Source organism: Rattus norvegicus, chromosome 3 (assembly GCF_036323735.1).
Source record: "Rattus norvegicus strain BN/NHsdMcwi chromosome 3, GRCr8, whole genome shotgun sequence".
NCBI classification, from domain to species: Eukaryota; Metazoa; Chordata; class Mammalia; order Rodentia; family Muridae; genus Rattus; species Rattus norvegicus.
This window is the reverse complement of record NC_086021.1, coordinates 32,908,722-32,932,955: the sequence shown is the minus strand read 5'-3', so window position 1 is coordinate 32,932,955 and position 24,234 is coordinate 32,908,722. Positions and strand designations below refer to the sequence as shown.

The 24,234-nt window shown below is 51.3% G+C and overlaps 1 protein-coding gene across 15 annotated transcripts in view; it reads left to right on the top strand.

Annotated features, from left to right (window-relative positions):
• The window catches only part of Ntng2 (netrin G2), a 59,177-nt gene that overhangs the window by 16,077 nt on the left and 18,866 nt on the right, over positions 1–24,234 (top strand). For 13 of the 15 annotated variants that reach the window (XM_017591833.3, XM_017591829.3, XM_006233800.5 and 10 more), the window contains 1 exon segment: positions 8,655–9,298. In XM_017591833.3, coding sequence (XP_017447322.1) covers positions 8,655–9,298 — 644 coding nt within the window. 15 annotated transcript variants of the gene reach the window in all.

Genomic DNA, 24,234 nt, shown 5'->3' with positions numbered 1-24,234 from the left:
AATTCAAGGTCAACGAGAGACTCTCTCATTGTCTGAGAGTCATAACTGAGGTTGTCTTCTAAGCTCTACAACCTACACACACACACACACACACACACACACACACACACACACACACACACGCACGCACGCACGCACGCACCTACCCCAATCCCCCAAAAGAAAGCAGAGGCAAACTGGAGAGAGGCTAGAGAAGAGAGAGAGAGATGAGCTGTGTTGGAGAGAATGGGCAGGACTAGGGTCCAAGGCTTGGGCTCATGAATATCCCAGGTGCTGAGGCTTAAGAGGGCAAGGCATCCACTACATCACTTCACACGAGGTGGCTGATGTCAGGTGGAGGATGGGCTGGGGAGAGGAAGTTAAGAGACTGGTGGTGTCTCCTGCGGGAACAGGACGGGGGCTGGGACAGAGTTACCAGTGAGTTAGTGGTGATTAGGTATGCTGCCCCTGTGGGTGCCTTGCCTTTGACTCTGTCTGTCCCAGGCCCCAACCCTATTGCCCTACTCTTCGGCAAGCAAGCCCAGGGCAGCTGCCACCAGCAAGTGGAATGACTGGGGCTCTAAAGGCCCCAGGGCTATCTGGAGGGGCCATGCTGCCCAGCCCTCACCCCACCCTGCGCTGGAATCCTCAGTCTGCCTTTTCCCCTGGTGATGAAATATTCATGTGAAGAGAGTAGGTCCTCTCTGGGAAAGATGCCTGCGTCTAGCTTATGCCCTGCACAAGCTTTTAAAGAACGGGATGCTTTTCCTACCCTCTAAGCATTTTCTGAGTCTCCGATCAATAATGCACTTTACCAGTGGCTTCCTCTTCTCCAAGCCCTATTCCCAGCCTACCCCTTCCTCCCTCTTCCTCTCTTTCCTCCTCCCACCCCTTTTCCTTTTCTTTCATTTACTTGTTAAAAAAATTTTTTTAAAGTAAATATCTTGATTCACTCCGGTGCTGAGCATAGCCCCTAACAGAGAACGAAGTGGGTAGGAGGGCGAGCCACCCAGAGTGTGAGCTCAGAGAAGGGGTGCGCAGATGCCACAGGTGGGAAAAGAGCTAGAGGGAAATCTTTGAGCCCTGCTGAGCTCGGATTTGAGTTTGTATCAATTGCTGGACAGGTTGCATAAGATGCACATGAACCCTGGGATCGATCCCCTGCACTGCATGAACTGGGTATGCTGGCACACACCTGTCATCCTAGTGCTCAAAGTAGAGGCCAGACGGTCAGGAGTCAAAGGTCAACCTGAACTATATAGGGTGTTTGAGACCAGTTGGGATATGAGAGACCCTCTCTTAGAAAAAGTCAGGAGGTCCAAGTTTGGTCTCATGAGGCCCCCTCTCTCACCTTCCTCTAACGAACTGGAAATTTTTGACGTCATAATGAGAGTAAATAGGACCACAAAAGGGGTCCTGGAACAGGCATTGTAGAGCATGCACAAGGTAGACAGCCTACGTGTCTCCGAACAGAGCACTCCAATCAGGGAGGCCTGCCTTTTTGTGGTAGTGAGCACCCTGTGCCTAGATGTATGCTAGCACAGAGAACCATCCTCTTCCGAGGCCGGGGCTCACATGTGTCTGCTTGGTAGGTGGTACATTGAGGGCCTGGAGCACATTCATTGCATGTGGGGGCCGCACGGCTGGGTGCCAGGCACGCTTCAGAACTGGGAAAGAGTTTCCCACCCCAAACATTCCTGGAAGTCTGGCTGTGGGAAGAATTCACATATGCCCAGGGCAAAGCAGAATGGAGCCTTTTTTTTTTCTTTTTTAAAGATGATTTTGAGTTCTTGGAGAGATTAACCCTCATGTAGTCACTGCCTTGGCAAAACTCTCACCCCCACTCCCTGTGGCTGCTCTGTTGGTGGAGAAAGCCAGCCGTGCTGGGCTGTGTCCCTGCAGGCAGGGCGAGTCTGAACAGGATTTGGCTTTCTGCTTTGAGCCAACACAGCACCTCCTGGATGTCTCAGCCACACGCACAGCCCTGTGTCCTGAGGTACTCTGAAGGGCTGTTGAACCCCGAACAGACTGAAGGTCTTGGGGCTGGCATCTCAACTGCTGCTTAAACCACAGCCTGCACACAACTCTCATGCACAGGGTGAGAGTCTCTGCTTGGTTGTTCAGTGGCCCTACATAAAGCCATTGCTGGGTGATCCTAGAAGGAGGACAGTGGTGGGAAGGTTTGAAATGAAAGGGCCCCCGTTGTCTTCCTCCAAAGCTTCCCTGCGTAGTGAAGGACCATGAAGTGTTTTTGCTGACTCGGGCTAAAGCCAGGACAGGCTTGGAAGGTGGCCTGAACACAGTCACTGAGGCTGGGTCTGGGGGAAGAGGACAATTACTAAGACTCTGGATGGCACTCTCCTAGGATTAAGGGTTGAGGATCAGCCCCAGCATAGATGGTTTGTCCTCCATGCCTGCAGAATTGACAGAACATGAGAGAATTGTCCCCACAGAATAAGTGTCCCTGGACGGTTGTCCCTCTGAGTGGGTTTCTGCTGATTCGTGAGAGTGAAGCAGGTGACCTTGCTGTTGGCTGGGGCAGAGGAAGAAGATGGGATAAATCAATGAACCCACAGAAGGATACAGAGAGCTAGCCAGAGGTGGAGCTCAGCGAGGGAGGAGGGAGCTAAGGAGACAGGGCAATCCGAATTAGGACCAGCAGCACAATCTCCGTTTCCGTCTTGTTAATAATTCATCGCCACTGCAACTTTTCTTACCAAGAAATAGGAAATAATTTGTTAGGGCGAATTCCCCCAGCACTTGGCTTTCTCCCTGCCACTGGGGAGGAGGACATGGCTCTGTTCCCTTCCTACTAAGCCACCAGGGGAGTGAAGACTATGAAGAATTTGAAATTCTAGGATAGTGATCGCACAGCTGACCTATCTGCTCCCCGCTCTATCAGTTCCTGAGTAGGGAGACTGAGTATAGACAGAGCCAGGCTCAGCCCAGGCTTGCACAACACTGGTGCTAGGGAAAAGGCACCTAGGAAGTCAATGTGCTTATTGCCTTCTAGACTGTCCAGGCCAGGACAGTTTCTCCCCAAGTCCGAGGAGAAGGAAAAGGCTTGTTTGACTGCCTTTGGGTTCTCCACCACCATCCTAACCTTCACTTCACCCCTAAATCCCAAGTCTTTGTAAGAATAGTAGTTGGCATTGTGTCCCCTCATCTCAGCACCCCATGCCCTGGCTTACTCCTTGGGAGTCTCCTGCCTCCCACCTGGGTCACAGAAAGTATCTTCAGCCCCCATTGAGGCTGACAGCTCGGCAGCCAAGTTCAAAAAGAATCTGTCAGCTGCTGAACTGTTCAGGGCCCGCCCACACACCCGGTGGCAAAAACACGGCTGTCTGCCTCCTGGGTGTGGGGTGAGTGGCACGGGCTGGGGGTGGCTATGTCCTTTCCCTCTTGGACAAATGGGAGTTTTCCTAACTCATCTTAGAGCTGGGTATTGGGCATTGGAGACTCTGACCCTTGGGAAGCAAATGGGTAATTGTGCCGCTGGGTTGGGACAGGCACATACATGGTGGCCCCAGAATGGACATCTTGCCTACATCCAACATCCATGAGCATACATTACACAGGCTCTCGTCTTGTGGTATAAAGTCAGGGTCTCACAGTGTAGGCCTGGCTGGCCTGGGGTCCCTTGTGTAGATGAGTTAGACCACAATGCCTTTCCCTCACCCACTCTGTTTGCATATGAGACCCATACAAAAACCAGAGGCTGAAGAGACAACTCCAGGCTGGTTTTCCAGAAGACTCAGGTTTGATTCTCAGCAGCACACAGCAGAGCCCAGCATCTATAACCCCAGTTCTAGGGTATCAGTGTCCTTCTATGGCTTCCATGGACAGCAGGCACCTGCATGGTACCCAGACATATATGTAGTCAAAACACATAAACAAACAGACAACTTTAAGGGAAAGATCAGGAGACTGGGAGTGTGGGTCAGCGTTAGAACACTTGGGCAGTGTACACAAGTCCCTAGGTCCGTTCCCAGCACCAGGAAGACAGAGGGGAGGAAGGAAAGGAGGAAGTAAGAAAAACATAGATTAAAAAGAGAAAAGATGTGCTTAGTTTAGGTTAAGTGTGACATATGAGCCTTCGTAAAGACTAGGACAGAGTGGGGCTGTGTGTTGTTAAAATAACTTGAAGTTCTATTTACTATGTATGTGAGTGCATGATCTGAGGTGAGGCTGGAGGAGAACATCATGGAGTTGCTCTCTCCTTACGCCTACGTGGGTTATGGAGCCTGAACTCTGCTCTACAGGCTTGCACTTCTTGTGCTGCTGTATCCTTGTGTGAGCAAGAAGATGAAGCCGTGACACAAGGACTGTTTATGACCCAAGAGGCTTGTGAAGAGACTCACATGGCTGGACGTTCCCAGATGAGGGTTGCTCCACTGGGCAGCTCACTTCCTGTCCCATGGTGCTTTTGACCTGGAGCTTGCCCGGTGCGTGTACCAACCTCTGACTCCTGACCTGAAAGTAACAGAGGAGCAAAATCACTAAAGAGACAAAAGAGAACAGTTTCTCCACAGGCTGCCCCATTTAGAGAGACCTGCCATGCCACCCTACCCCACCCTGGTGCCTGTGCAGCTGGGTCAGGGCTGCTGCACTGCCTACCCTCCAGGTGACTTGCTTGGGTGTGTGGAAAGAGGAACACTGCAGAGATCCTGATTCTCCAAGGTCAGTCCCGTCATATCCAGGGGAGTGACACTGGGCCGGTACATAGTGACCATAGCAACAGCGTCTGCCCCTGGCCCACTACTGTGCTCCTCTGGGCTAGCTGTCACTGAAGCAGTCTGTGTTCAAGGTGGTATGCGTCATGGAGTCCCTGGGTTCTCAACATCTCCCAGACTCCACCTTCCCACTCCAGCTGACACGCACAAATCGGCTGTGTACAATTGTCACTGCTGGATGGTGACATCTCCCCAGTTTCTCGTGCCATATCTAACAGACACAGGACAAGAGAATAGAGGCTCAGAAAAGTCACATGGCTTTCTCAAGGTCACAGAGCCTCTAGAAGGTCAAGCTGAGCTGAGTAGTGCTTTTAGACCATAGAAGCAGTTTCCTTTATGGCCCCAGACTTAAACAAGTAGTTCGAACCCTTAGTCCAGAGGGGGCCCCTAGAAATTATATGGGAAATGTACATGGTGGGTGACTGCAACCAGGGGAGGGGGGCCGCCAAGGCTTTTTGTGTATGTAGTGTGTGCATGTTTTTGTGTGAATATATGAATGGAGGCAGAGGTCAACCTTAGGCACCATACACACCTTGGTTTTGAAATAAGGTGCCTCATTGGCCTAGAAGTGGCCAGTCAAGCTCAGCAGGCTGGCTGCCGATCCCTGTGCATATTTCTGCCTTAGCCACCACAGTATTAGAGTTTTAAGTGGGTCTCTCACCTAGCGCCTTTTTTCTTTTTTTACTTTTTATTGATTCCTGGTGAACTTTACATCATACACCCCAATCCCACTCATCTCACTGTCCCTCCCCAACAAACAAAAACATCTCACCATGGAAGCTTCGATGTGTCACAGTGTGCCACACAGTGCACACATCTTTACTTGCAAATGTTCATTGCAATGAGTCATTGGCCCGGTTCAAGGCCTCCGGCTTCTGCTGTATAATCAATACTGGAACCTCACAAGGTCCCCTTGGATGGACGTCCTATTGTCGCCCTGTGTCATGAAGATCCTGCAGCTTTGCATCTGCAGGACTGACCCCTTCACACACTCCAGCAGCTCATAGATGGGATAGTTGTTGCGTGGGACAGCTCACAGCCCTGGATTAGGGCCTGGGAGATAGCCTTGGTCAGCCCACAGCTCTCCCAAACTTCTCCACTGCCTGCAGCTGTCCGGCACCAGGACCAGCCTCCAGAATTGCCCAGGCTAGCTCACCCAGTGCCACAGCTGGCAAGTTCACCTGGCTTTTGAGGCTCAAACTAGTGTCTCTACAGCAAGCACTCTGCTGACTGAACCATGCTCCAAGAACCTAAGGCTTTAATAATAAGAGGTGTGTGCATTTGTTCTGTTTTGGGGTGCTGACCATTAAATGGTCAGAGAACAAGTGCTAGTTTTGAAAGCATCAATGCTTAGCCTGAGTTCCCTTCTGCAAGGTAGAAGTGTGTCCAAAACTCCAGCGTTGGCTGTCCTTGTCTGGCTGTTTTCATTAACAGGTAATCTGCTCTGTAGTCTTGGATGCTAGAGACCCGGAAGGCTGGCAAAGCCACTATACTATACTGATATAGGGGCTCTGCCAGGGGCTGGGGACCCCAGCCTGATTCAAGATCCTTGCTGCCCAACCTGCAAGGCCCTGCCAGCCTCACCCCAGCCCCTGGGAAGCAGATGGTGAGCCACTAATGAATGAGCCTGTGTGTTTACCAGCCTCATGGCGGCTGCAGAGAAGGCTTTGCCAGCTACAAGCACAGCAAATGCTCCCAAGCCATGGCCAGCATAGTCCCCCCAGCTTCTTCACACACCTCACAGCCACCCCAAGATCTGAGTCCTGCCTCACCAAGGAGGCATGGGCTGTGTCCTCACTGAGTCAGCTCCCTTCTGAACATTCATTGGTTCAGGCCCTGGCTTGCTCTTCATGCCACTCTAGGGAGACCTCCAGGGGAGCTCCAGCCAGCCCTGTCCCTACCCAGGTGGGACAGCTGAGGACAGTGGGAGGCTGGGTAGGTAAGGCAGGGGGCTGGAAAAGGATCCATCAAAAGGTCATACATGGTGACTCACAGCTGCTGAGGTGGGGTGTGTGTGTGTGTGTGTGTGTGTGTGTGTGTGTGTGTGTGACAGGAATATTGACAGTCAATATATGATGGGCAGACATTAATACAATTACCAGGAGGCCAGGTAGCCTACGACAGGACATGGTTTTCAGAGGTAAGTGAGGTGGGTAAAAGAAACGAGTTGGTGGAAGAGGTGTCTCTAAGGACACCCTGGAAAACCCAGGGTGGGCAACACCTCTCTGAGCTGCTGCCCCGCCCACTTGGCTCACTAGGATGAGCCTACCAGGAACTGACATTTCCAGTAGACATTTATTGTCGTCCACTGGGTTAAGACCAGGATGCTGGAGGTGCACTGCCTCCTGCAACTTCGCTCCGTGAGGTGATGTAGCCACCTCTGTGTCTCATGACCTTCCTCTGTGGGGTGTGTGTGTGTGTGTGTGTGTGTGTGTGTGTGTGTGTGTGAGAGAGAGAGAGAGAGAGAGAGAGAGAGAGAGAGAGAGAGCACTCCTGCGCTCCTGGCATTTCCATGTGTGTCCTTTTTCTGTCCTTATTCAGGGGTTTTTCCCTGAATAAGGAGAAGGATCACCTGAGGGCCTCCTTCAACTCTGTAAAGACTGTCTCAAAACATAATCTTTAGAGGTCTCTTAGGGTTAGGCATTAACGTATGAATTTGAAGGGACTCCATTGAGTCTCAGATGAGGCTCAGAGCAAAAGAACAAAGTGAGTGAGAGAGAATCCAGCCTGAGTCAAGCTGCCCTCCAGCTCCCTCATTAACGCACGAACTTTGTCTGCCATCCCAGTGCACAAGCAGGAGTGCTTGGGTTCTGTGTTTCCCTCACACTACCTGGAGCAGAAGGTGGAGGGGTGACCTCCTGGTCAGCCAGCCACAGTCTGTTGCCTTCTCCTGGTCACTGGGCTTGGCCTCTGCTTGTCATGGAGTCTGTAGAGGTCAGTCAGAGTCTTCCATTCAGGAGTAGGCGTGAGACGAGTCACCAGTGAAAGTCACAAAAGCTTCTCCTTTGTCACTATGATTTGTAAGTTTGCCAGACACTGAGGCAGTATAGGGCTGGGGGAAGGAAAGAAGCTGGGTGATAGGGAGGAAAACAGGCAGAGAGGAGAGTGGGGAAGAGGGAGGATGAGAAAAGAGAGGGGTGCAGAGAGGGCTTTCTTCTTTCAGAAATACCTCCAAATCCTCTGAGAAGACCTGGTTCATCTTGCCTTCCCTGGGCCTCAGTTTCCCACTCAGCAATTAGGAGCTACACTGGTGAGAAACTCCTTATAAGGTTTCAAGCCTCACCCATCCTCAGGGACAGGCAGGTGGGGTGGACACTGGCACCACAGGGCATGAAGGACAGAGTTATTTTGGTGGGTCAGGGCTTTGTGGGCCCTGCCTTAGTGAACCCCTGGGCTAGCTGTGGCCAGGTGCCCACAGAGCAGCCCTAGGCTGCCTGGGCAGCAGCCCTGGTCTGTGGAGGATCAAAGCCCGTGGCCAGTGGCTAACTGCAGTGTTGCTGGCTGCGGTGGCCAGGGGATGGTGGCAATGTGTCCACCCCCTCGGGGGCCTCATGGCTCATTAGAGAGTGAGAGGTTTTTAACTCAGATCCAAGCTACTTTGTCTCTGCACAGACACCTGAAATATTCATCAAAGTGGCCGTGTGAACTGAGGCACTGTGAGGCTGTCAGTGGCAAGGTCTGTTGTTTGTTAATTAATAGGTCTACCACCTAGAATAGTTAAAGGCTTAGAGAGCACGCAGTAGAAAGTGCAGAATGCCTATGACCCCCACCCAATATCTTATTATCATGCATCTGCTGTCTGTGTGGGACAGCCATTTTCCACGCCTGCATCCAGGGCTTGGTGGTGGCTAGCAGGTGGCTAGCTTAGGCACAGAGCAAGCACATGACAGACCCTTTCCATTGACCAGGATGGACTTCCTGACAGACTCCCTTCCCTTGCAGGAGAACCCTTACCTGTGCAGTAACGAGTGTGATGCCTCCAACCCTGACCTGGCCCACCCACCCCGGCTTATGTTTGACAGGGAAGATGAGGGACTGGCCACCTACTGGCAAAGCGTCACGTGGAGTCGCTACCCCAGTCCACTGGAAGCCAACATCACCCTCTCATGGAACAAGAGCGTGGAGTTGACAGACGATGTGGTGATGACTTTCGAGTATGGCCGGCCCACGGTCATGGTCCTCGAGAAGTCTCTGGACAATGGCCGCACCTGGCAGCCCTACCAGTTCTATGCAGAAGACTGCATGGAGGCCTTCGGCATGTCTGCCCGCCGCGCCCGAGACATGTCACCCTCCAGCGCCCACCGGGTGCTCTGCACCGAGGAATACTCACGCTGGGCAGGGTCCAAGAAAGAGAAGCATGTGCGCTTTGAGGTAAGGGACCGCTTCGCCATCTTTGCCGGCCCTGACCTGCGTAACATGGACAACCTGTACACGAGGATGGAGAGCGCCAAGGGCCTCAAGGAGTTCTTCACCTTCACTGACCTGCGCATGCGCCTGCTGCGTCCTGCGCTGGGTGGCACCTACGTGCAGCGAGAGAACCTCTACAAGTATTTCTACGCCATCTCCAATATCGAAGTCATCGGCAGGTAAGGCCCAGAGCCACTGGGATGTCAGGTGGGATGTCATCTGTTTTCTGGAATGTTGTCACTTGGTACCTGGATGTCTCCGGGAGTATCTGGTTTTTGAGGGATATTGTATGATATTTGAGCTGTCACCTGGTTCTAGACATGTCACCTGTTACCTGGATGTCACCTGGTTCTTGAGGGTGTTATCTGATATCTGGGAGGTCACCTGGGTGCCTAGAGATCACCTCTTTCCTGGGATGTCACCCGGTACCTGAATGTCTCCTGACGGCAGGATTGTCGCCTGATTCCTGGAATGTTCATGTGAACCTGGTACCTAGGTGTCACCTTGTTCTCAGGATGCCACCTGGCTTCAAGAAGACACCTGGTCCAGATGTTACCTGGTGCTACAGCCAAGGACTGCCCGTGCAGTCAAGATCCCCAAGCTTCGCTATTGGGGGAGCCTGTGCAGGTGGTAAACGTGTGAGAGGGTAGAGGTTCTGCACCATCCGGGGAACTTTGTTCGTTAATAGACACCATGCAGGCTTTGCAAGAGGTCCTCATTCCCAAGCCACCTGTGGACCTCAGGGTGCTCAGATGAGTCAGACTTGGCAGAGCTCACGGCGGTGCTCAGCATGCAATAAATGCTTTTTAAAAAAGGTATTGAACAAAGCGAATGCTAGCCCAGGGGATGGCCCCAGAGGGCCAGAGCAGGCTGGCAGAGGGCAGTGTGAAGCCTGGGGGTGTTGAGGGGCTTTTGTATGTCTCTCCATTCCAGGCTCTGTGCTGCCTAGGGTGTAGCACTGACATGGGGGGGGGGGAAGCCATTAATTGCCCCATGTGTCTGATTAGGTGGTTTTTCTTTTGCTATTGTTTTGAACTTTTTTTTTTTTTTTTTTTTTTTTTTTTGGTTTTTTTTCGGAGCTGGGGACCGAACCCAGGGCCTTGTGCTTCTTAGGCAAGCGCTCTACCACTGAGCTAAATCCCCAACCCCGCTTTTTTTTTTTTTTTTGAGAAATGTATACACAGAGACTGTATTTGCATACAATGTATACAATGTATACACAGAGACTGTATTTGCAGCATTTCTACCCCGCCCCCCCCCCCGTAGCCTTCCCCACACCCTACTTTTGTAAAACACACAGTATTCGAAACATGTACTTTCATATTTGACCAGGATTGGGAAGAAGGGGTGTGGAGTGAGGAAAGCCTTGAGCCAGTTCCTTCCCTCTGCTTGGAGTGGGATGGCCCAGTGGGGTGGGGTGGGGTGAGGTGGGGTGGGGTGTGCTGGGGTGAGGTGGGGTGGGATGGGGTGAAGTAGGGTGTGGTGGGGTGAGGTAGGGTGGGGTGGGATGGGGTGTGCTGGAATGAGGTGGGGTGAGGTGGGGTGAGGTGGGGTGGGGTGGGGTGAAGTGGGGTGGGGTGGATGCCACTCTATTGAGGCTGTGTGTGCATGTCCTTCTTGTTGATACTGTATGTGGATTCCAGGGATGAAGATAGAGGTGAATCAGTCAGGAAGTAGAGTCAGGTTCAAAACTGGCAGGAAGACAGAGGCAGGTGCACATTGGTCAGTGGCTGCCTGTGATTTACAGGACTTACCTACTTGGGACGGGGCATTTCAAATCTGGCATGTTCTGGAAGCCACTGAGATATAGCATCCCCCCTCCACCCATTACTGTGATAAAATCCCCTGAAGGGAGCGGGCGGAGAGCTGGCTCAGCGGTTAAGAACGCCCGTTGCTCCTGCCGAGGACTCAGGTTTGGTTCTGAGCATTCACACAGTGACTCACGACCACCACCCATGACTCCAGTTCTAGGGGATCTGAGCCCTCTTCTGACCTCTGTGAACACATACATACAGACAGGCAAAGAAATTCTATGCATAAAAATAAGTAAACCTAAAAAAAAATTTTAAAAACTCTGACAGAGGGGCTGGGGATTTAGCTCAGTGGTAGAGCGCTTACCTAGGAAGCGCAAGGCCCTGGGTTCGGTCCCCAGCTCCGAAAAAAAGAACCAAAAAAGAAAAAAACAAAAAACAAAAAACAAAAAAAAACCAAAACTCTGACAGAAGCACCTTAAGGAAGAAAGGGTTTACTTTGGTTCAAAGTATAGTTCACCATGGCGGAAAGAATAAAGGGGATCAGTGGTTCTCACCCTTCCTAATGTTGTGACCCTAAAATACAGTTCCTCACATCGTGGTGACCCCCAACCATAAATGTATTTTCTTTGCTACTTCATGGCTGTATTTTAGCTACTGTTATGACTCGTAATGTAAATATCTGTGTTTTCCAATAGTCTTGGGTGAGTGACCCCTGTGAAAGGGTTATTTGACCCCCAAAAGGATTGCAAGTCACAGGCTGAGAACCAGTGCTGTCTGTATATCATGTCCCAGTTAGGGACTCATTGCAGACAGCAATGAGTGCAGGCTGTCCCTCAGCCCCGTGTCTCCACTTACACTGTCCAGGATCCCAGTTAAGGAGTCGCTGTCACTCACAGTGACATCCCAATTGACATGAACAAGATAATCCCCACAGGTGCTCACGGTGGCACTTTAATCCCAGTACTCAGGAGGGAGAGGCAGGTGGGTATCCATGAGTCTGAGTCCAGCCTCGTCTATACAGAGAGGTCTAGACATAGAGAGACCTTGTCTTAAAAAACAAAACAAAAAGCTAATTCACACAGGTGATTCTAGAGGTTGTCAAGCTGTCAATGAACAGATCAAAGATATTGTAATAGGAAGCACAGGCCCACACATTTTAGCATTGATGTAGCAGCCATGTCCCCAGGCCCCTCAAGACCCTAGCCTGCTTTCTTTGTCCACTGCTACAAGGGACCCTCATGTCCAGTATATCCAAGACTCTGCCTTAGAGGGCTGCATGCTCCCTCCTGTGATGAAGCCAGTGAGGACCAGAATATACCTAGAGCCCCAGCAGGGTAGCAGCCATGTCTCTTGTAACCTGGTTCAAGCCCCACACCTCTGCACTCCCTCTAGACCTCTCCTTTCCATCTGTGTGACAAGACTGGGACCATTGGGAGCCGCTGTCTCCATGGCAGGGTGGCAGGGAGGTGAGGTGGCAGGCAGCCCCTGCACTCTTTTGGCATGCAGCCTTTGTGGGCATAGGGATCCTCTGTCATGGTGGCAAGAGTGTGGCAATCAATTCAAGGGAAGAATGAGTACTCTTCAGGTGGCTTGGTTGGCAGGAAATCAGCAACTTGGTTATTGATTAATTAGGTCTAGTTAGATGGTATGAGGCAAATGTGTGAGCCAACAGAGGGAGCATCTGAAGTTTCCAGTGGTCTCAAGCTCTATGGTTTTCTCACCCTGCAGCACCTGCCTTCCTTCCCCGGCCTGCAACAAAATAACAATAAATAACCTGCAAGTTGGTGTTAAGGTTGGAGCATCCAGCAAGCTGCACTTGATCTTGGCCCATGGTGCTCACCCTGTACTCTCTGCCTCCTGTTTTCTCAGCTGAGCTAAATGTCAGCCAGCCAGGATCCCAGTCTAGACTAGTCCAAGGTCAAGCAAGCCTCAGATGGCTTTCTCTAATGAGGCCCTGGCCCCTGGGTCTCCTGGGTTCGCATCCTAGCTCTGACTTCATCCCTCAGTGCTGAAGCAGTACGCACCACAAGACAATGTCCCCACCTCCTCTCCCAAGTCTAGAGTTCTTTGTTTCTCTGGTGGTCCCATGCTTTGCCCGAATCAGCAATTGTATCTCCAAGGAGAGCCCAGATGGCTGCGAGGGTGGGATCAGGAGGCAGAGGCACCTGGTGTGGTGTCAGGGAAGAAGAATGGGCACACAAGGTGTGCCAGAGCTGCAACGGAAGGGTTGCACGGGTAGCTAAAGTGAATCCATCAACCAGCACCCTGGGGTTCTGCCTCCCTGCTGCCCTGTCTCCAGGGGCCCATTCCTGGAAGGCTGGAAGGAGGTGGGAGCTATTTTCTCCTGCGTGTGGGGGAGCTCAGGTACAGAGTCTGGGCAGGAGAGGCTGGCTTGAAACTGCAGGGAATGCGGGCCAAATACTGCACTGGAGGAAAGAGGAGATCACCCAGACTCATGCGGAGCAGGGACACACAGCCTGTCCCAGCGGTCCAAGCCTCACCCTGAATTTCCAGGTGTGTTTTATACAGTAAGACCCACCAAAAATTGACTTTCATCTGGCAGGTACAGAGAGGTTCTTGCACAGCCCCTCCAGTGAGCTGGGGAGAGGGGAGTCTCCAGGAAATGAGCTGCCAAATGGAAACTTGCCTGAGCCTCAGTTTCCTCATCTGCAATATGGAGCCATAGGCCTAATCTCCCCAGTGTGTGAGTTGCTGATGGTGTTAGAATGTGTCCCCTTTTGTTCCTCAGGTGGCAGGGGACAAAGGAGCCAGGGGCAAAGACAGAGCTGCTGGGGAAGATGTCTTGGCAACACCCAGCCCGGGTCTTGGCACCTAGAAAAAGCAAGAGGAAGTGTGCCTTTGGGCTAGCAGGGTGTGCAAGTCCAAATGGCTTCCAAGGCTCAGGAGCACTGGGAGAGAGGGGCAGTGTCTTCAGAAGCAGTAGGGAAGAGAGAAGCTTGTGAGAAATGCAGCCAGTCCCTTGCAACCCAGCAGCAAAAGAGAGAAAAGGCACACGGCAGGCATCTGTGTGAAATCTCTTGCTTTTTAAGATACCAGTGTTGCCTCTCAAAGTCTATGGATTCCCTGCAGACCAGCACTGACAGCCCCTGGGCCACCTTACAGCTGTGAACAGATGGCTGGGCTGACACACTGAGGGCTGCTATGCACCAAGTCTGGGAGTCAAAGGGAAGTAGGGGGCCACCCAATTCCCACTACCAGGTCTTACCCTGGAGACAGATTTTTTTCTACCCAGAAATCTCTTACGGGCTCCAGGAAAACTGCCACACTGCACCCTCTTATACCAGGGACAGAATGGGAGTGGGCTCCCTACTCAGCTATCATAGTGCCAGGTGTTGGCTGGGTTCTGTCCTCTTTTGCCCTGAAGGGGGTCAAAACCCTTAGAAGGAGGGGACCTGCTTGACCCCAGAATCCTCACTGAGCCTATGGGCAGCTCTCTCTGTGGGCTCTGGGCCACGCCCACCCCGGTCTTCTCCCTTGACCCCGCCCCCTCTCTTGCCTCCCTGTCTTTTTCATAAACCTCCTGTGCCTATTGATCGCCAGTAACTGGAGATGCAGTCACAGGACAAGAATAGCAGTGTCAGAGAGAAGCAAACCTCTGCTGGGGCAGGCAGTGTGGGGGGCAGGGAGGGAAGGCACTTTTCCACTCACCCTATGCCTCTGTCCCCCTTGACTCCCCACTGCAAACATGGATGGGAAGAGAATCCCAAGAGGCTGTGGAGGATGGAGATGACCTTCATCAATAGTGACCATCACTTACAGAGCAAGTCTCCAAGGCTAGTGACCACCCCCCGACACTTCATTGAGCCCCGCCCCAGGAAGATCCATGTCCCCATTACATAAATGGGAAACTGAGGCCTAGGAATTAAGATATGGATGGGACTGGGTGTAATAGTACACGCCTTTAGTCAGGAGGCATAGCAGGTCGGTCTCTGAATTCCAGGCTAGTGTGGGATACATAGCGAGTTCCAGAACAGCCAAGGCTATGTAGAGAGACTTTGTATTTAAAAAAAAAAAGTAAGAAATACAAAGAAATGCTGCATATACCATCAGAGGGCTGTGGTAGGGGGAAAAAAACAGCCCTAAGTGTTGGTGAAGACTTAGAGCAATCTGCATGGCTGGTGAGAATGGTAATGCCCCAGCTCTGCTGAGAACAGTATGGTGACACCCGAAAACGTTGAATGCAGAATTAACATGTGGGCCAGTGGTTCTCCTTCTGATCCACCAAGAAGAACTTAAAACAGGTATCTATACACCGTGTTACATCATCAGGCTCACCAAAGCCAGTGATGCAAACAGCCCAAGGGTCTTTTGGAAAATAGATAAATGCCAGGCAGTCTAGACATGTGATGGAATATTACTCAGTTGTATAAGAGGAGAAATCAGTGTGTGGTGGAGCAGCTTTACAGCCCCGCGTTAGGGGGAAAGGAAGAAGGATTCTGAGTTTAAGGCCAACCTGGGCTCTGTAGTGGGTCTCTCTCTCTCTCTCTCTCTCTCTCTCTCTCTCTCTCTCTCTCTCTCTCAGTGTGTGTGTGTGTGTGTGTGTGTGTGTGTGTGTGTGTGTAGGCTGAAATCACAGCTCAGTAATGGAGCGCTTGCCTATGACCTGGATTCTATTCTTAGAACAACACAAAAATGAAAATGGATAGGTAGATGGATTGATAGATGTATTGATGGTGGACAGATGGATGGATGGTAGGTGGATGGATGGATGGATGGATGGATGGATGGGTGGGTGGATGGATGGATGGATGGGAGACAGATGGAAGGATGGATGGGAGGATGGATGGATATGTGGGAGGACAGATGGATGGATGGGAGGACAGATGGATGGATATGTGGGAGGACAGATGGATGGATAGATGGATGGGAGAACAGATGGATGGATGTATGGATGGATGGAAAAACAGATGGATGGGTAGGTGTTAGATGGATGGATAGATGGAAAGGTGGACAGATGGGTAGATGGATGGGCAAGTGGACAGATAGATGGTGGATAGATGATAAATGGGTAAAAAGAGACATGGATGGATGGGTAAATGGACATATGGATGGACAGGTAGGTAAGTAGATAGATGAGTGGGCAAGTAGATGGATAGAGAGAGGTAGGTGGGTGTATACATAGCTATGTATGCAGTTATATGGGTGGGTGAGTAGATGGATAACTGGCTTCCATATTGTATTGTCCAGGTAAAATTCTAGTGTCTGGTATGACCAGTTAGAACAAGAGAACTAGCCTATCTGTCCTCCTTCCCACCTCTGTGGAATGGAGACAGGGGCCATGAGCTTGTCCCTGAAGGAGTATGAGTCAGAACCAGCTATCGTGGGCAACTGGAAGGAGTCCTGGGTTGCAGGAAGCCAAAAGGTTTTCTTCCTGGATTTGTGGGCTCATAGGAGGGCGAAACACCTGAAGACTCCGAAAAGTGTGTTCTTAGAGTTTGTGTGTGAGGTCTGCTCAGGAAAGGGCCCACATGGAACTCACATTAAAAGGCCTTGACCCCCAAACCTCTGGTCAATCTCTGGACAAACAATCTGGCTTCTGCTTTACATTGTCATTTACTTACTTACTTACTTACTTACTTACTTACTTACGAATTTGGTATGCGTGTGGTGCAATAAAAGACCCTGATAAAAGTAATGTGAAAGAGAAGGGATTTATTTTAGCTCGTAGGTCAGGAATTTAGCTCGTAGGTCAGGAATACAGTCCATCACAGTGGGAAGTCAGCAGAAGCACAGTCACATGACACCATAGTCAGGAAGCAGAGAAAGATGAAGGCATGCTGCTTGTGTAGTCCAGAATCCCTGCCAAGAGAGGTCCTGCCTACAATGAGCTGGGTCTTCTCCCATTCACGATAATCCCTCCCAGGCATCCTCGAAGCTCTTGCTAGTCTTGGTAATTGTCCACAGGTCCCTAGAGTCTTGCTTCATGGGTGATCCTCAATTCTGTCATGTTGACAACACTCAACAGGCACAGTCCTTTATCTTTAACTGTCTCTCTCACACCCTCCTGAGTGTGTATGAGAGTTGGGTAGCAGATCCAGGCTGAGTCATATGTACAGGACCTGTAGGCCCTGAGGCCCTCTGGTTGGTGGGTTCTGTTCATGCATTGGATGGGGTGGACCCACCCTCTGTAGGGGAGAATTGGAAACCTGGCTTTTGACGGGGATATCAGGACGTCCGGGAGTCTCACAGGATGGGTCTCTTGGGCTGTGTATCTTGTAACTGCCAACTCCCTGGTCCCTTGTTTCTGGGGTTCCCCTCTGATCTTTCTTACCCCTTGTTAAGTAACTGGCAGGTTCTCAGGTACCATATTGGCATCCATCCCTGTGTCAAAGTGCCACACCCCGGGACCTTGACACCACAAGAAGAGCGTTTCCATCTTACCTTTCCAACTGAGGTGCCAGCTTCTCTGAAGCCTGGGGCAGCCTTGGCAGTCTTCATGCCATTGCAGCTGCCTCCTCCCACCTCGCCTCTCTCTGAGTCTTGCCTGGCTTTTCCCTCTGTCCTGTCATAGAGATTCTGAGCATAGGGCTAACCCTATCCAGGATGGCAACATCTTAATTAGTTAAGATGGCCACATGTCCATGGACGTCACATATCTGTGGGGTAGTAGGGTAATGATCTAACCTATATTGTCACCTACAACCTGCTGGTTATGAGCAGGGGCTGCGGGTGGTGCAGACACCATAAAAGAAAGAGTGTTGGGACCAATCAAAGTCACACATGGGAACTGAACCAACGAAGACACAGGATAACGCTGGGACCAACTGAGAGCTGGACCTAGATAGTCAGGGGGTGACTTCTAAGTGGCTATTGGAGGCTAAATGGGGGAGGGGAGCCTCTCCCAGCAAGAGCAGCAGGTGCAAAGGCCTTGTTTAAGACAGCGCAGAAGGCACTAAGGACTCAAGAACTCAGTGACGATAGCTGAGATGTGGTGAGGGAGCACAAGAGGGGACCAGTACACGCAGAGCTGGATGGCTGTGGTCCCTGAAGCTAAAGGGAACAGTGGTTTTAGTCTGAGGAGAGGTGAGGTGGGGCTGTGAGCAGGCCTGGCCAGGTCTCTGATCTTAGTGAAAGGCAGAGGAAGATTCAGAGAGCACGTGAGGTCAAGCCCTATTGCAGCTATGACCCAGTCTGGTGGTGGAAGGTGGTGGTGGAAGGTGGTCGAGGAGGGGACAGGTAACAAGCCACCTCAGGACAGCTTCCATGGGCTTGAAAGAGTTAGTGGGAGGGAGCTGAGAAAGGGGGTTCCCAGACTCCTGGGAAGGAAACCTTGAGATCTTTGAGGGGAAGGCAAAACACAGAGGTGTGGAGGTAGTTAGGGCATCTCAGAGGGATGTGGCCCAAGGCGGGTTCACTATTTGAGAACCCGAAGGTTAGCTTACATTGGTACAGACTGTGCTGGGCTCCAGGGAAGGAGTCACCAGCAGCTGCAGGGACTGTCATCTGAGTATGGGAGGCTTCATCTGGCTTCCTAATGGATAACGGGATTTATCAGTGGGCCTGCACAGGTGATGTATGTCGGGGCACTTAATAGAAAAGGGCTTGCACAGAAGCCCAGATTTGATTTAGCCAATTAACTCAATTGCCGGCCATCAACTCCAGGAGGAGCTGCAGCCTGCATCTGTCCCCATTACCTTGGCATCATCCAGCCAGTCTGCTCACGGTGGCCCCTCATCCTGCAGTGTAACATCCCCTCCTCCACGGGCACTCAGGTCTTGATTGGCAGTGTTCTTTTTGGTTCCAGTTTCAGGTCCCCCAGCCCTGAGACTTCTGTGCGGCCCCTTAGCAGGTTTCTTTCAGCTCCCCACGGTCATGGTCACAGATGTGTTATGCCCTCTGGACACTTGGGTCCGTCAGCTTCTTTCTTGACTTTTCTCTTGCTTTTAGTGCAGATGGCCTGTCCCCAGTATCACAGAGCCCACCAAAGATTCAGACTTCCCACCCACCAATGGCCCAAGGCCACAGGTCACCTGTCTCATTATCCTGAGCTCAAAAGGGACAGAGGTGGGAATTAACATAGACCTTGAGGCCTACCCCACCCTCCACCCAGCTGTACCTCCTGTTCCCTGTAGACCTCAGGAAGAAATGCCCTGATGACTCCTTTGTCACTCAGAACTGACACCTGGCCAGCCAACGTAGAGTTGGAGCCTGCCCTGTGATAACCAAAGGCTCATCAGTTTTTTCCCAAATAGAAGAGGATGCTCCTCTCGGTGAGGGGGGGGAAGGCACTGCTGTCTTTTTTTTTTTTTTTTCCGGAGCTGGGGACCGAACCCAGGGCCTTGCGCTTGCTAGGCAAGTGCTCTACCGCTGAGCTAAATCCCCAACCCTGGCACTGCTGTCTTAAAGAACTAGCTTTGCTTCCAACTTTAAGGGTCAGAACCCGTAACCGTGGCCTTGGCTGGACTCCTGGGTGACAACAGGTGGCCGTTTGAGGGAGAGAACAGGTTTGGGGGACCTTTCTGTAGTGAGTTGCTTTATAAGGAGACAGGATGGGCTCTCCCCTGCTTCCCACATGGTCACCCCATTTTTGGAGATGTAAATGTGCATCCCTTGGGGCTCAGTCTTTGTGGGGAGCCAGATCTGGGTCCCGTCCTGCCTATCTCCAACACCCCTTGTTCCATGCTCACCCAAACTCCCTGCAACTTCCTCTTTGCCCCAAGGAGCAGGTGACATCACTCACTGGCTAGGAAGCTGACCTACATTTCCCAGCTCCCGTCTGGGAGTTGCTCCAACACCCGCTTCTCTTGCCCAGAGGAGAGAAGGGCCGGCTCACGATTTCTGTGGCACACTGGTGCCAGGCTGGGGCCCAGATGGTGCCCCTACTGGTAACTCCTGGGCATCGCCCGCCCCTCCCTGCTGGGCAGGGCACGCTCAGGCCTGGCACAGGCCAGAGCCCCTGCGATCCTCCATGTGGCTGTCAGACACCCAGCTGGGCCTGCCACGTGTCCTGAGAGTTAGGCTTGTCTGGTGTGTGCTTTCCCTGGGAGGTGAATCTGGCCCTGTCTTGGAAATGTTATGTTCTCCAGGGGCTGACTCGGGACCTGTCAGCTCCAGAAAAAGGCTGAGGTAGGCAAGACCACAGAGACTCTGCAGTCTGGGAGACATGAGGGCTAAATTAGGCAGGTGAGTGGGTGCACCCCACGGGCCAGAGCAGAGGGCATGTCTTGGCCACATGGTAACCAAGGGTGGCAGGTGAAATACAGGACATCTCAGGTTCAAGCTTTAGAGGAACAGAAAATAATGCTTAGTCTCACGGCATGGAATTATGCAAACAAAAAGCATTCATTATTTACGTGAAATTCAATCCAACCTGGGGTCCTGTATTTTTGTTGTTGCTTTTAACACAGAATCATTCCATGTTGCTGAGGCTGGCTTCAAACCTTTGACTGAAGCCAGCCTCTTGCCTCTCAGACAGTGAGAAGAACAGGTATGCCTCCCAGCTCCCAGCCAACAACCGTGTCTTTATTCACTGTGTGTCATCCACAGAGGCTTGGGACACCCTGTGGAAGTGATTTCAAGAGGTTAGAAGCTATACCCTCCACCCTGTAGGGGACCCTAGAGACCTCAAGCAGTCACATTTGCTCTGAAGTCTGCTAGCCACTGAGACATGGGACTGTCCCTTGGGGCCACCAGGAATGGCTGGAAAGTACAGTTTTCTCACCCCACTGGCCTTTGTGCTTGTTGGCTGTCAACCATAGCAAGTGTTACTTTTCTGAGCCCAGCCCTCTGCATAGACTTGCTATCTCCTCCCATAGTAAGTGCCTGCTGCCAGGTCCACAGGCCACTGGCTACCCAGACACTGGCCACCATGCTTGCACAGCACTGGGGCCTCTCTTTTCTCTCCTCCCACCCTCCTCCCTCTCCACTGCACCCTCCTCCCTCACTCCCACCCTCCTCTCCATTCCTACCCTCCTCCCTCTCCATTCCCACCCTCCTCCCTCTCTACTCCCACCCTCTTCCCTCTCCTCTCACCCTCCTTCCCCACTCCTTCCTTCCTCTTTCCTTTCTCTGTTTCTCCTCCCTCCTTCTTCCCTCCCTCTCTCCTCCATCCTCCTCACTCCCCCACAGAATTCAAGAGCTTCCTGGGTAGCCAGGCAGTGTGTTAGGCACTTAGGAAAATTTAATGACAAGACTGAAAATCCAAGGTCTGATCCAACCACTCCTTTCATAACTGAGACCCAGAGAAATAACTCTTCAAGGTCACACAGCAAATCAACCCCAAGGTCTGGGCTAGAAGGAAGGTAGCTGCTGAGTCAGCATTGAGAGAGTGGCCCTCCTCCCCCTGCCATCCCAGCGGTGAGGATGGAAATGGTGTATCCACCTGCCCCTGGCAGTGTGGGCTGGCCCACCCCACACTGTCCCCTTCTTTATGATTAAATAATTTATTCTGATGGCTGAGCTGAGAAGAACTTAGTAGTAAGGGAAGGCAGCCTGGGCCAGAGTTTTCTGGTGAACTGATTTTCAAGGTCAAAACTAGTGAAGAGACCCTTGGGAGAAACAATTCCTCCATGAAGGAGAGGCATCTGAACCAAGAGTGTTGTCAGGGGCCCAGGGCCACCCATAGGGTCTGGACATAGGCCCTGCCTGGAGGTCCTGCTCAGAGAGGCCAGGCCTCACAACTCTTCCACAGCCCTCTGCTGCCCCCCAGAGACCTGAGTGATGGCCTTGACCTATGGAGTTCCTGCCTTCCCACACAGGAGACAGAGAAGTGGGGCCTTGTGAGTATTCTCGAGATTTGGTTAATAATGCAGGTGCTGGTGGGTAGCAAGGCTTGGAGTTACACACATGCTTGCTTATTTATTTTTCCTTACTTCAATCCCCCCCGTCTTCTTTTGAGGCAGGGTCTTGTGAAGATCAGGCTGGCCTCTGACTCTATATGTGAAGAGGGTGAAGTTCTGATTGTCTTGCCTCCTTGTCCCCAATGCCGGTATCACTCTCCTGCACTGCCTCCTGCAGAGCCTAACAGGTTAGGAAACTGAGGCAGAGTAAAGACCAGCATTCTTTCCTATGGCCATAACAGTAAGTGGCCGGTAGGACCCAAGGATCACGGCCACCAGTTCCCAGGTGCTGTTGAAGGAAGAGAAAGAAACTAGCCCCAACGCGTGGGTACCTACTGTGTGCAGGGGGCTTTGTGTCATACAGTGATTTCAATGTGTGTGTGTACCACAGGACAGACACCTGCTCTCTGTCCATCCATCACTCTTTCATTTGTTCCCTCATGAGTGGTCAGTGTTTCTGGTCTCCTGACAACCCAAACATAAAGGGGATTTGTGTTCCCATCATATGGATGAGCAAATGGAGACTCAGATGGACTGAGCACATGTGTACCTGTGCTCAGAAGCCCTGCCCACTGTTGTGCCGCCTCCCTATGTCTACCTTGGCTCTAGAGTGCTGGGAGATTAGCCACGGAGAGCAGCTGCGAGTCTGACTGATGTTTGAACTCCAGCCTGGTACCACCTTTGGCCTACCCTAGGTGAGCCCTCAGAGCCTCTGTGGCCTTTCCAGGCCTCAGTTTCCCCATCTGCATATTTGGGTGGGGGTAGGTTGCAAGAGCTTATAAAATGGTTCTCATGCAAAGTGGGAGCTTCAGGGCCAGCTGTCTTTGCCAGAACTTTTGAAGGCTGGAGAGAACAAGGCTCTGGTGGAACAGACACTGCCAGTGAGCCTACTCTGGGGCCACTGTCACTCCCCTGACCCAACCACATGCACACTGTCCATTCACTGACCGGAGCTCTGCTGGATGGAGTTCACCTACTGTACATGCACCCACTTAAAGTGGGCTTCAGTGCCCCCTAAGAGTCATAGAGGTCTAGGGAAAAAAGAGAAAAACAGGTTTGGGAGCTGGAGAAATGGCTCAGCAGTTAAGAGCACTGACTGCTCTTCCAGAGGTCCTGAGTTCAAATCCCAGCAACCACATGGTGGCTCACAACCATCTGTAATGAGATCTGATGCTCTCCTTCTAGAGTGTCTGAAGACAACTGCAGTGTACTTAAGTAAATAAATAAGTAAATAAGTAAATAAATCAGAAAAAAAGTAGAAAATACATAGAGAGCTGGCCATGTGGCCACCAAGCCTAAGAGTGTGAGTTTGATCCTGGGTTGCACGTGGTGAAAGGAGGAAACTGACTTTTGAAAGCTGTCCTCTGACCTCCACACATGCTCTAAGACCTCCACATATATTCTGTAGCATTTGCACACGCAAAATAAATATATGAAATTTTAAAGTTTTCAACCTCAGCTACTTGAGGCTAGCCTGGGTTATATGAGACCATCAAAAAGAACACTCAGCCAGGCAGTGATGGCGCATGCCTTTGATCCCAGGCCTCAGGAGGCAGAGGCAGGCTGATCTCTGAGTTCAAAGCCAGCCTGGTCTACATAACAAATTCCAGGACAGTCAAGGTCTACAAAGAGAACCCCTGTCTGGAAGAAAAAAACAAAGGACAAAAAAGAAAAGAAAAGAAAAGAAACACACACACACACACACACACACACACACACCAAGGTCTCTCTACGTAGCCTTGGCTGGACTGAAACTCACTATGTAACTGTGGCCCAGGCTGACCTAGAAGTCACAATGTGACAATTTTAGGACATCGTCACCACCTAGGAGGAAATACTGCTGCCCCACAGACCCTCTCTCCCCTCAGTCCAGCCAACTCCCACTAGTTTGCCCTCTGTCTGCACAGGGTGGTCTCTCTGGACAGTTAGTGGCAACTGACTTATACATTGTATCTGGCTTATTTTGCTTAGCATCTTGTTTTCAAGGTTCATCCAGGTGCAGTATGAACCAGCATTTCCTTCCTTTTATGGCATAATAATACTCTATTCTCTATCTATGCTGCCTCTAATGTATCGGTAACTAGGTATGTGTGGAACCCAGCTTTGGGGTACAAGAATTCAAGAGTAACATCAATTTCTCTTGCATGTGTATCCTAGAGCAAGGAGGGCTACCTTTAACCTTCAACCTCATGCATTATCTCCCTGAGTTGCCTCATACACCCAAACATAGGAAGCAACTCTGAATGTAGTGATTTAGGGAATGTGGTTGAGAGGCATAGCAGACTAAGAGGAAACGTGGCTGCCAGATGCCTCATTGAGGAAGTGACATTGTTGTTCAACTTGCCACCTTGGCCTCAAAATGTTAGCTTTGGAAAAGGGACAAAACTAGAAGACTGGCTCCCATGTGGTTAGGACAAGGGTCTTAAAACTCATACCCACAGTGACACACTTCCTCCCACAAGGCCACACCTACTCCAATAATTATACACCTCCTAGTAGGGCCACTCCCTGGGCCAAACATATACAAACCATCACAGAAAATGGAGGAGAGGAGCCAGTGAA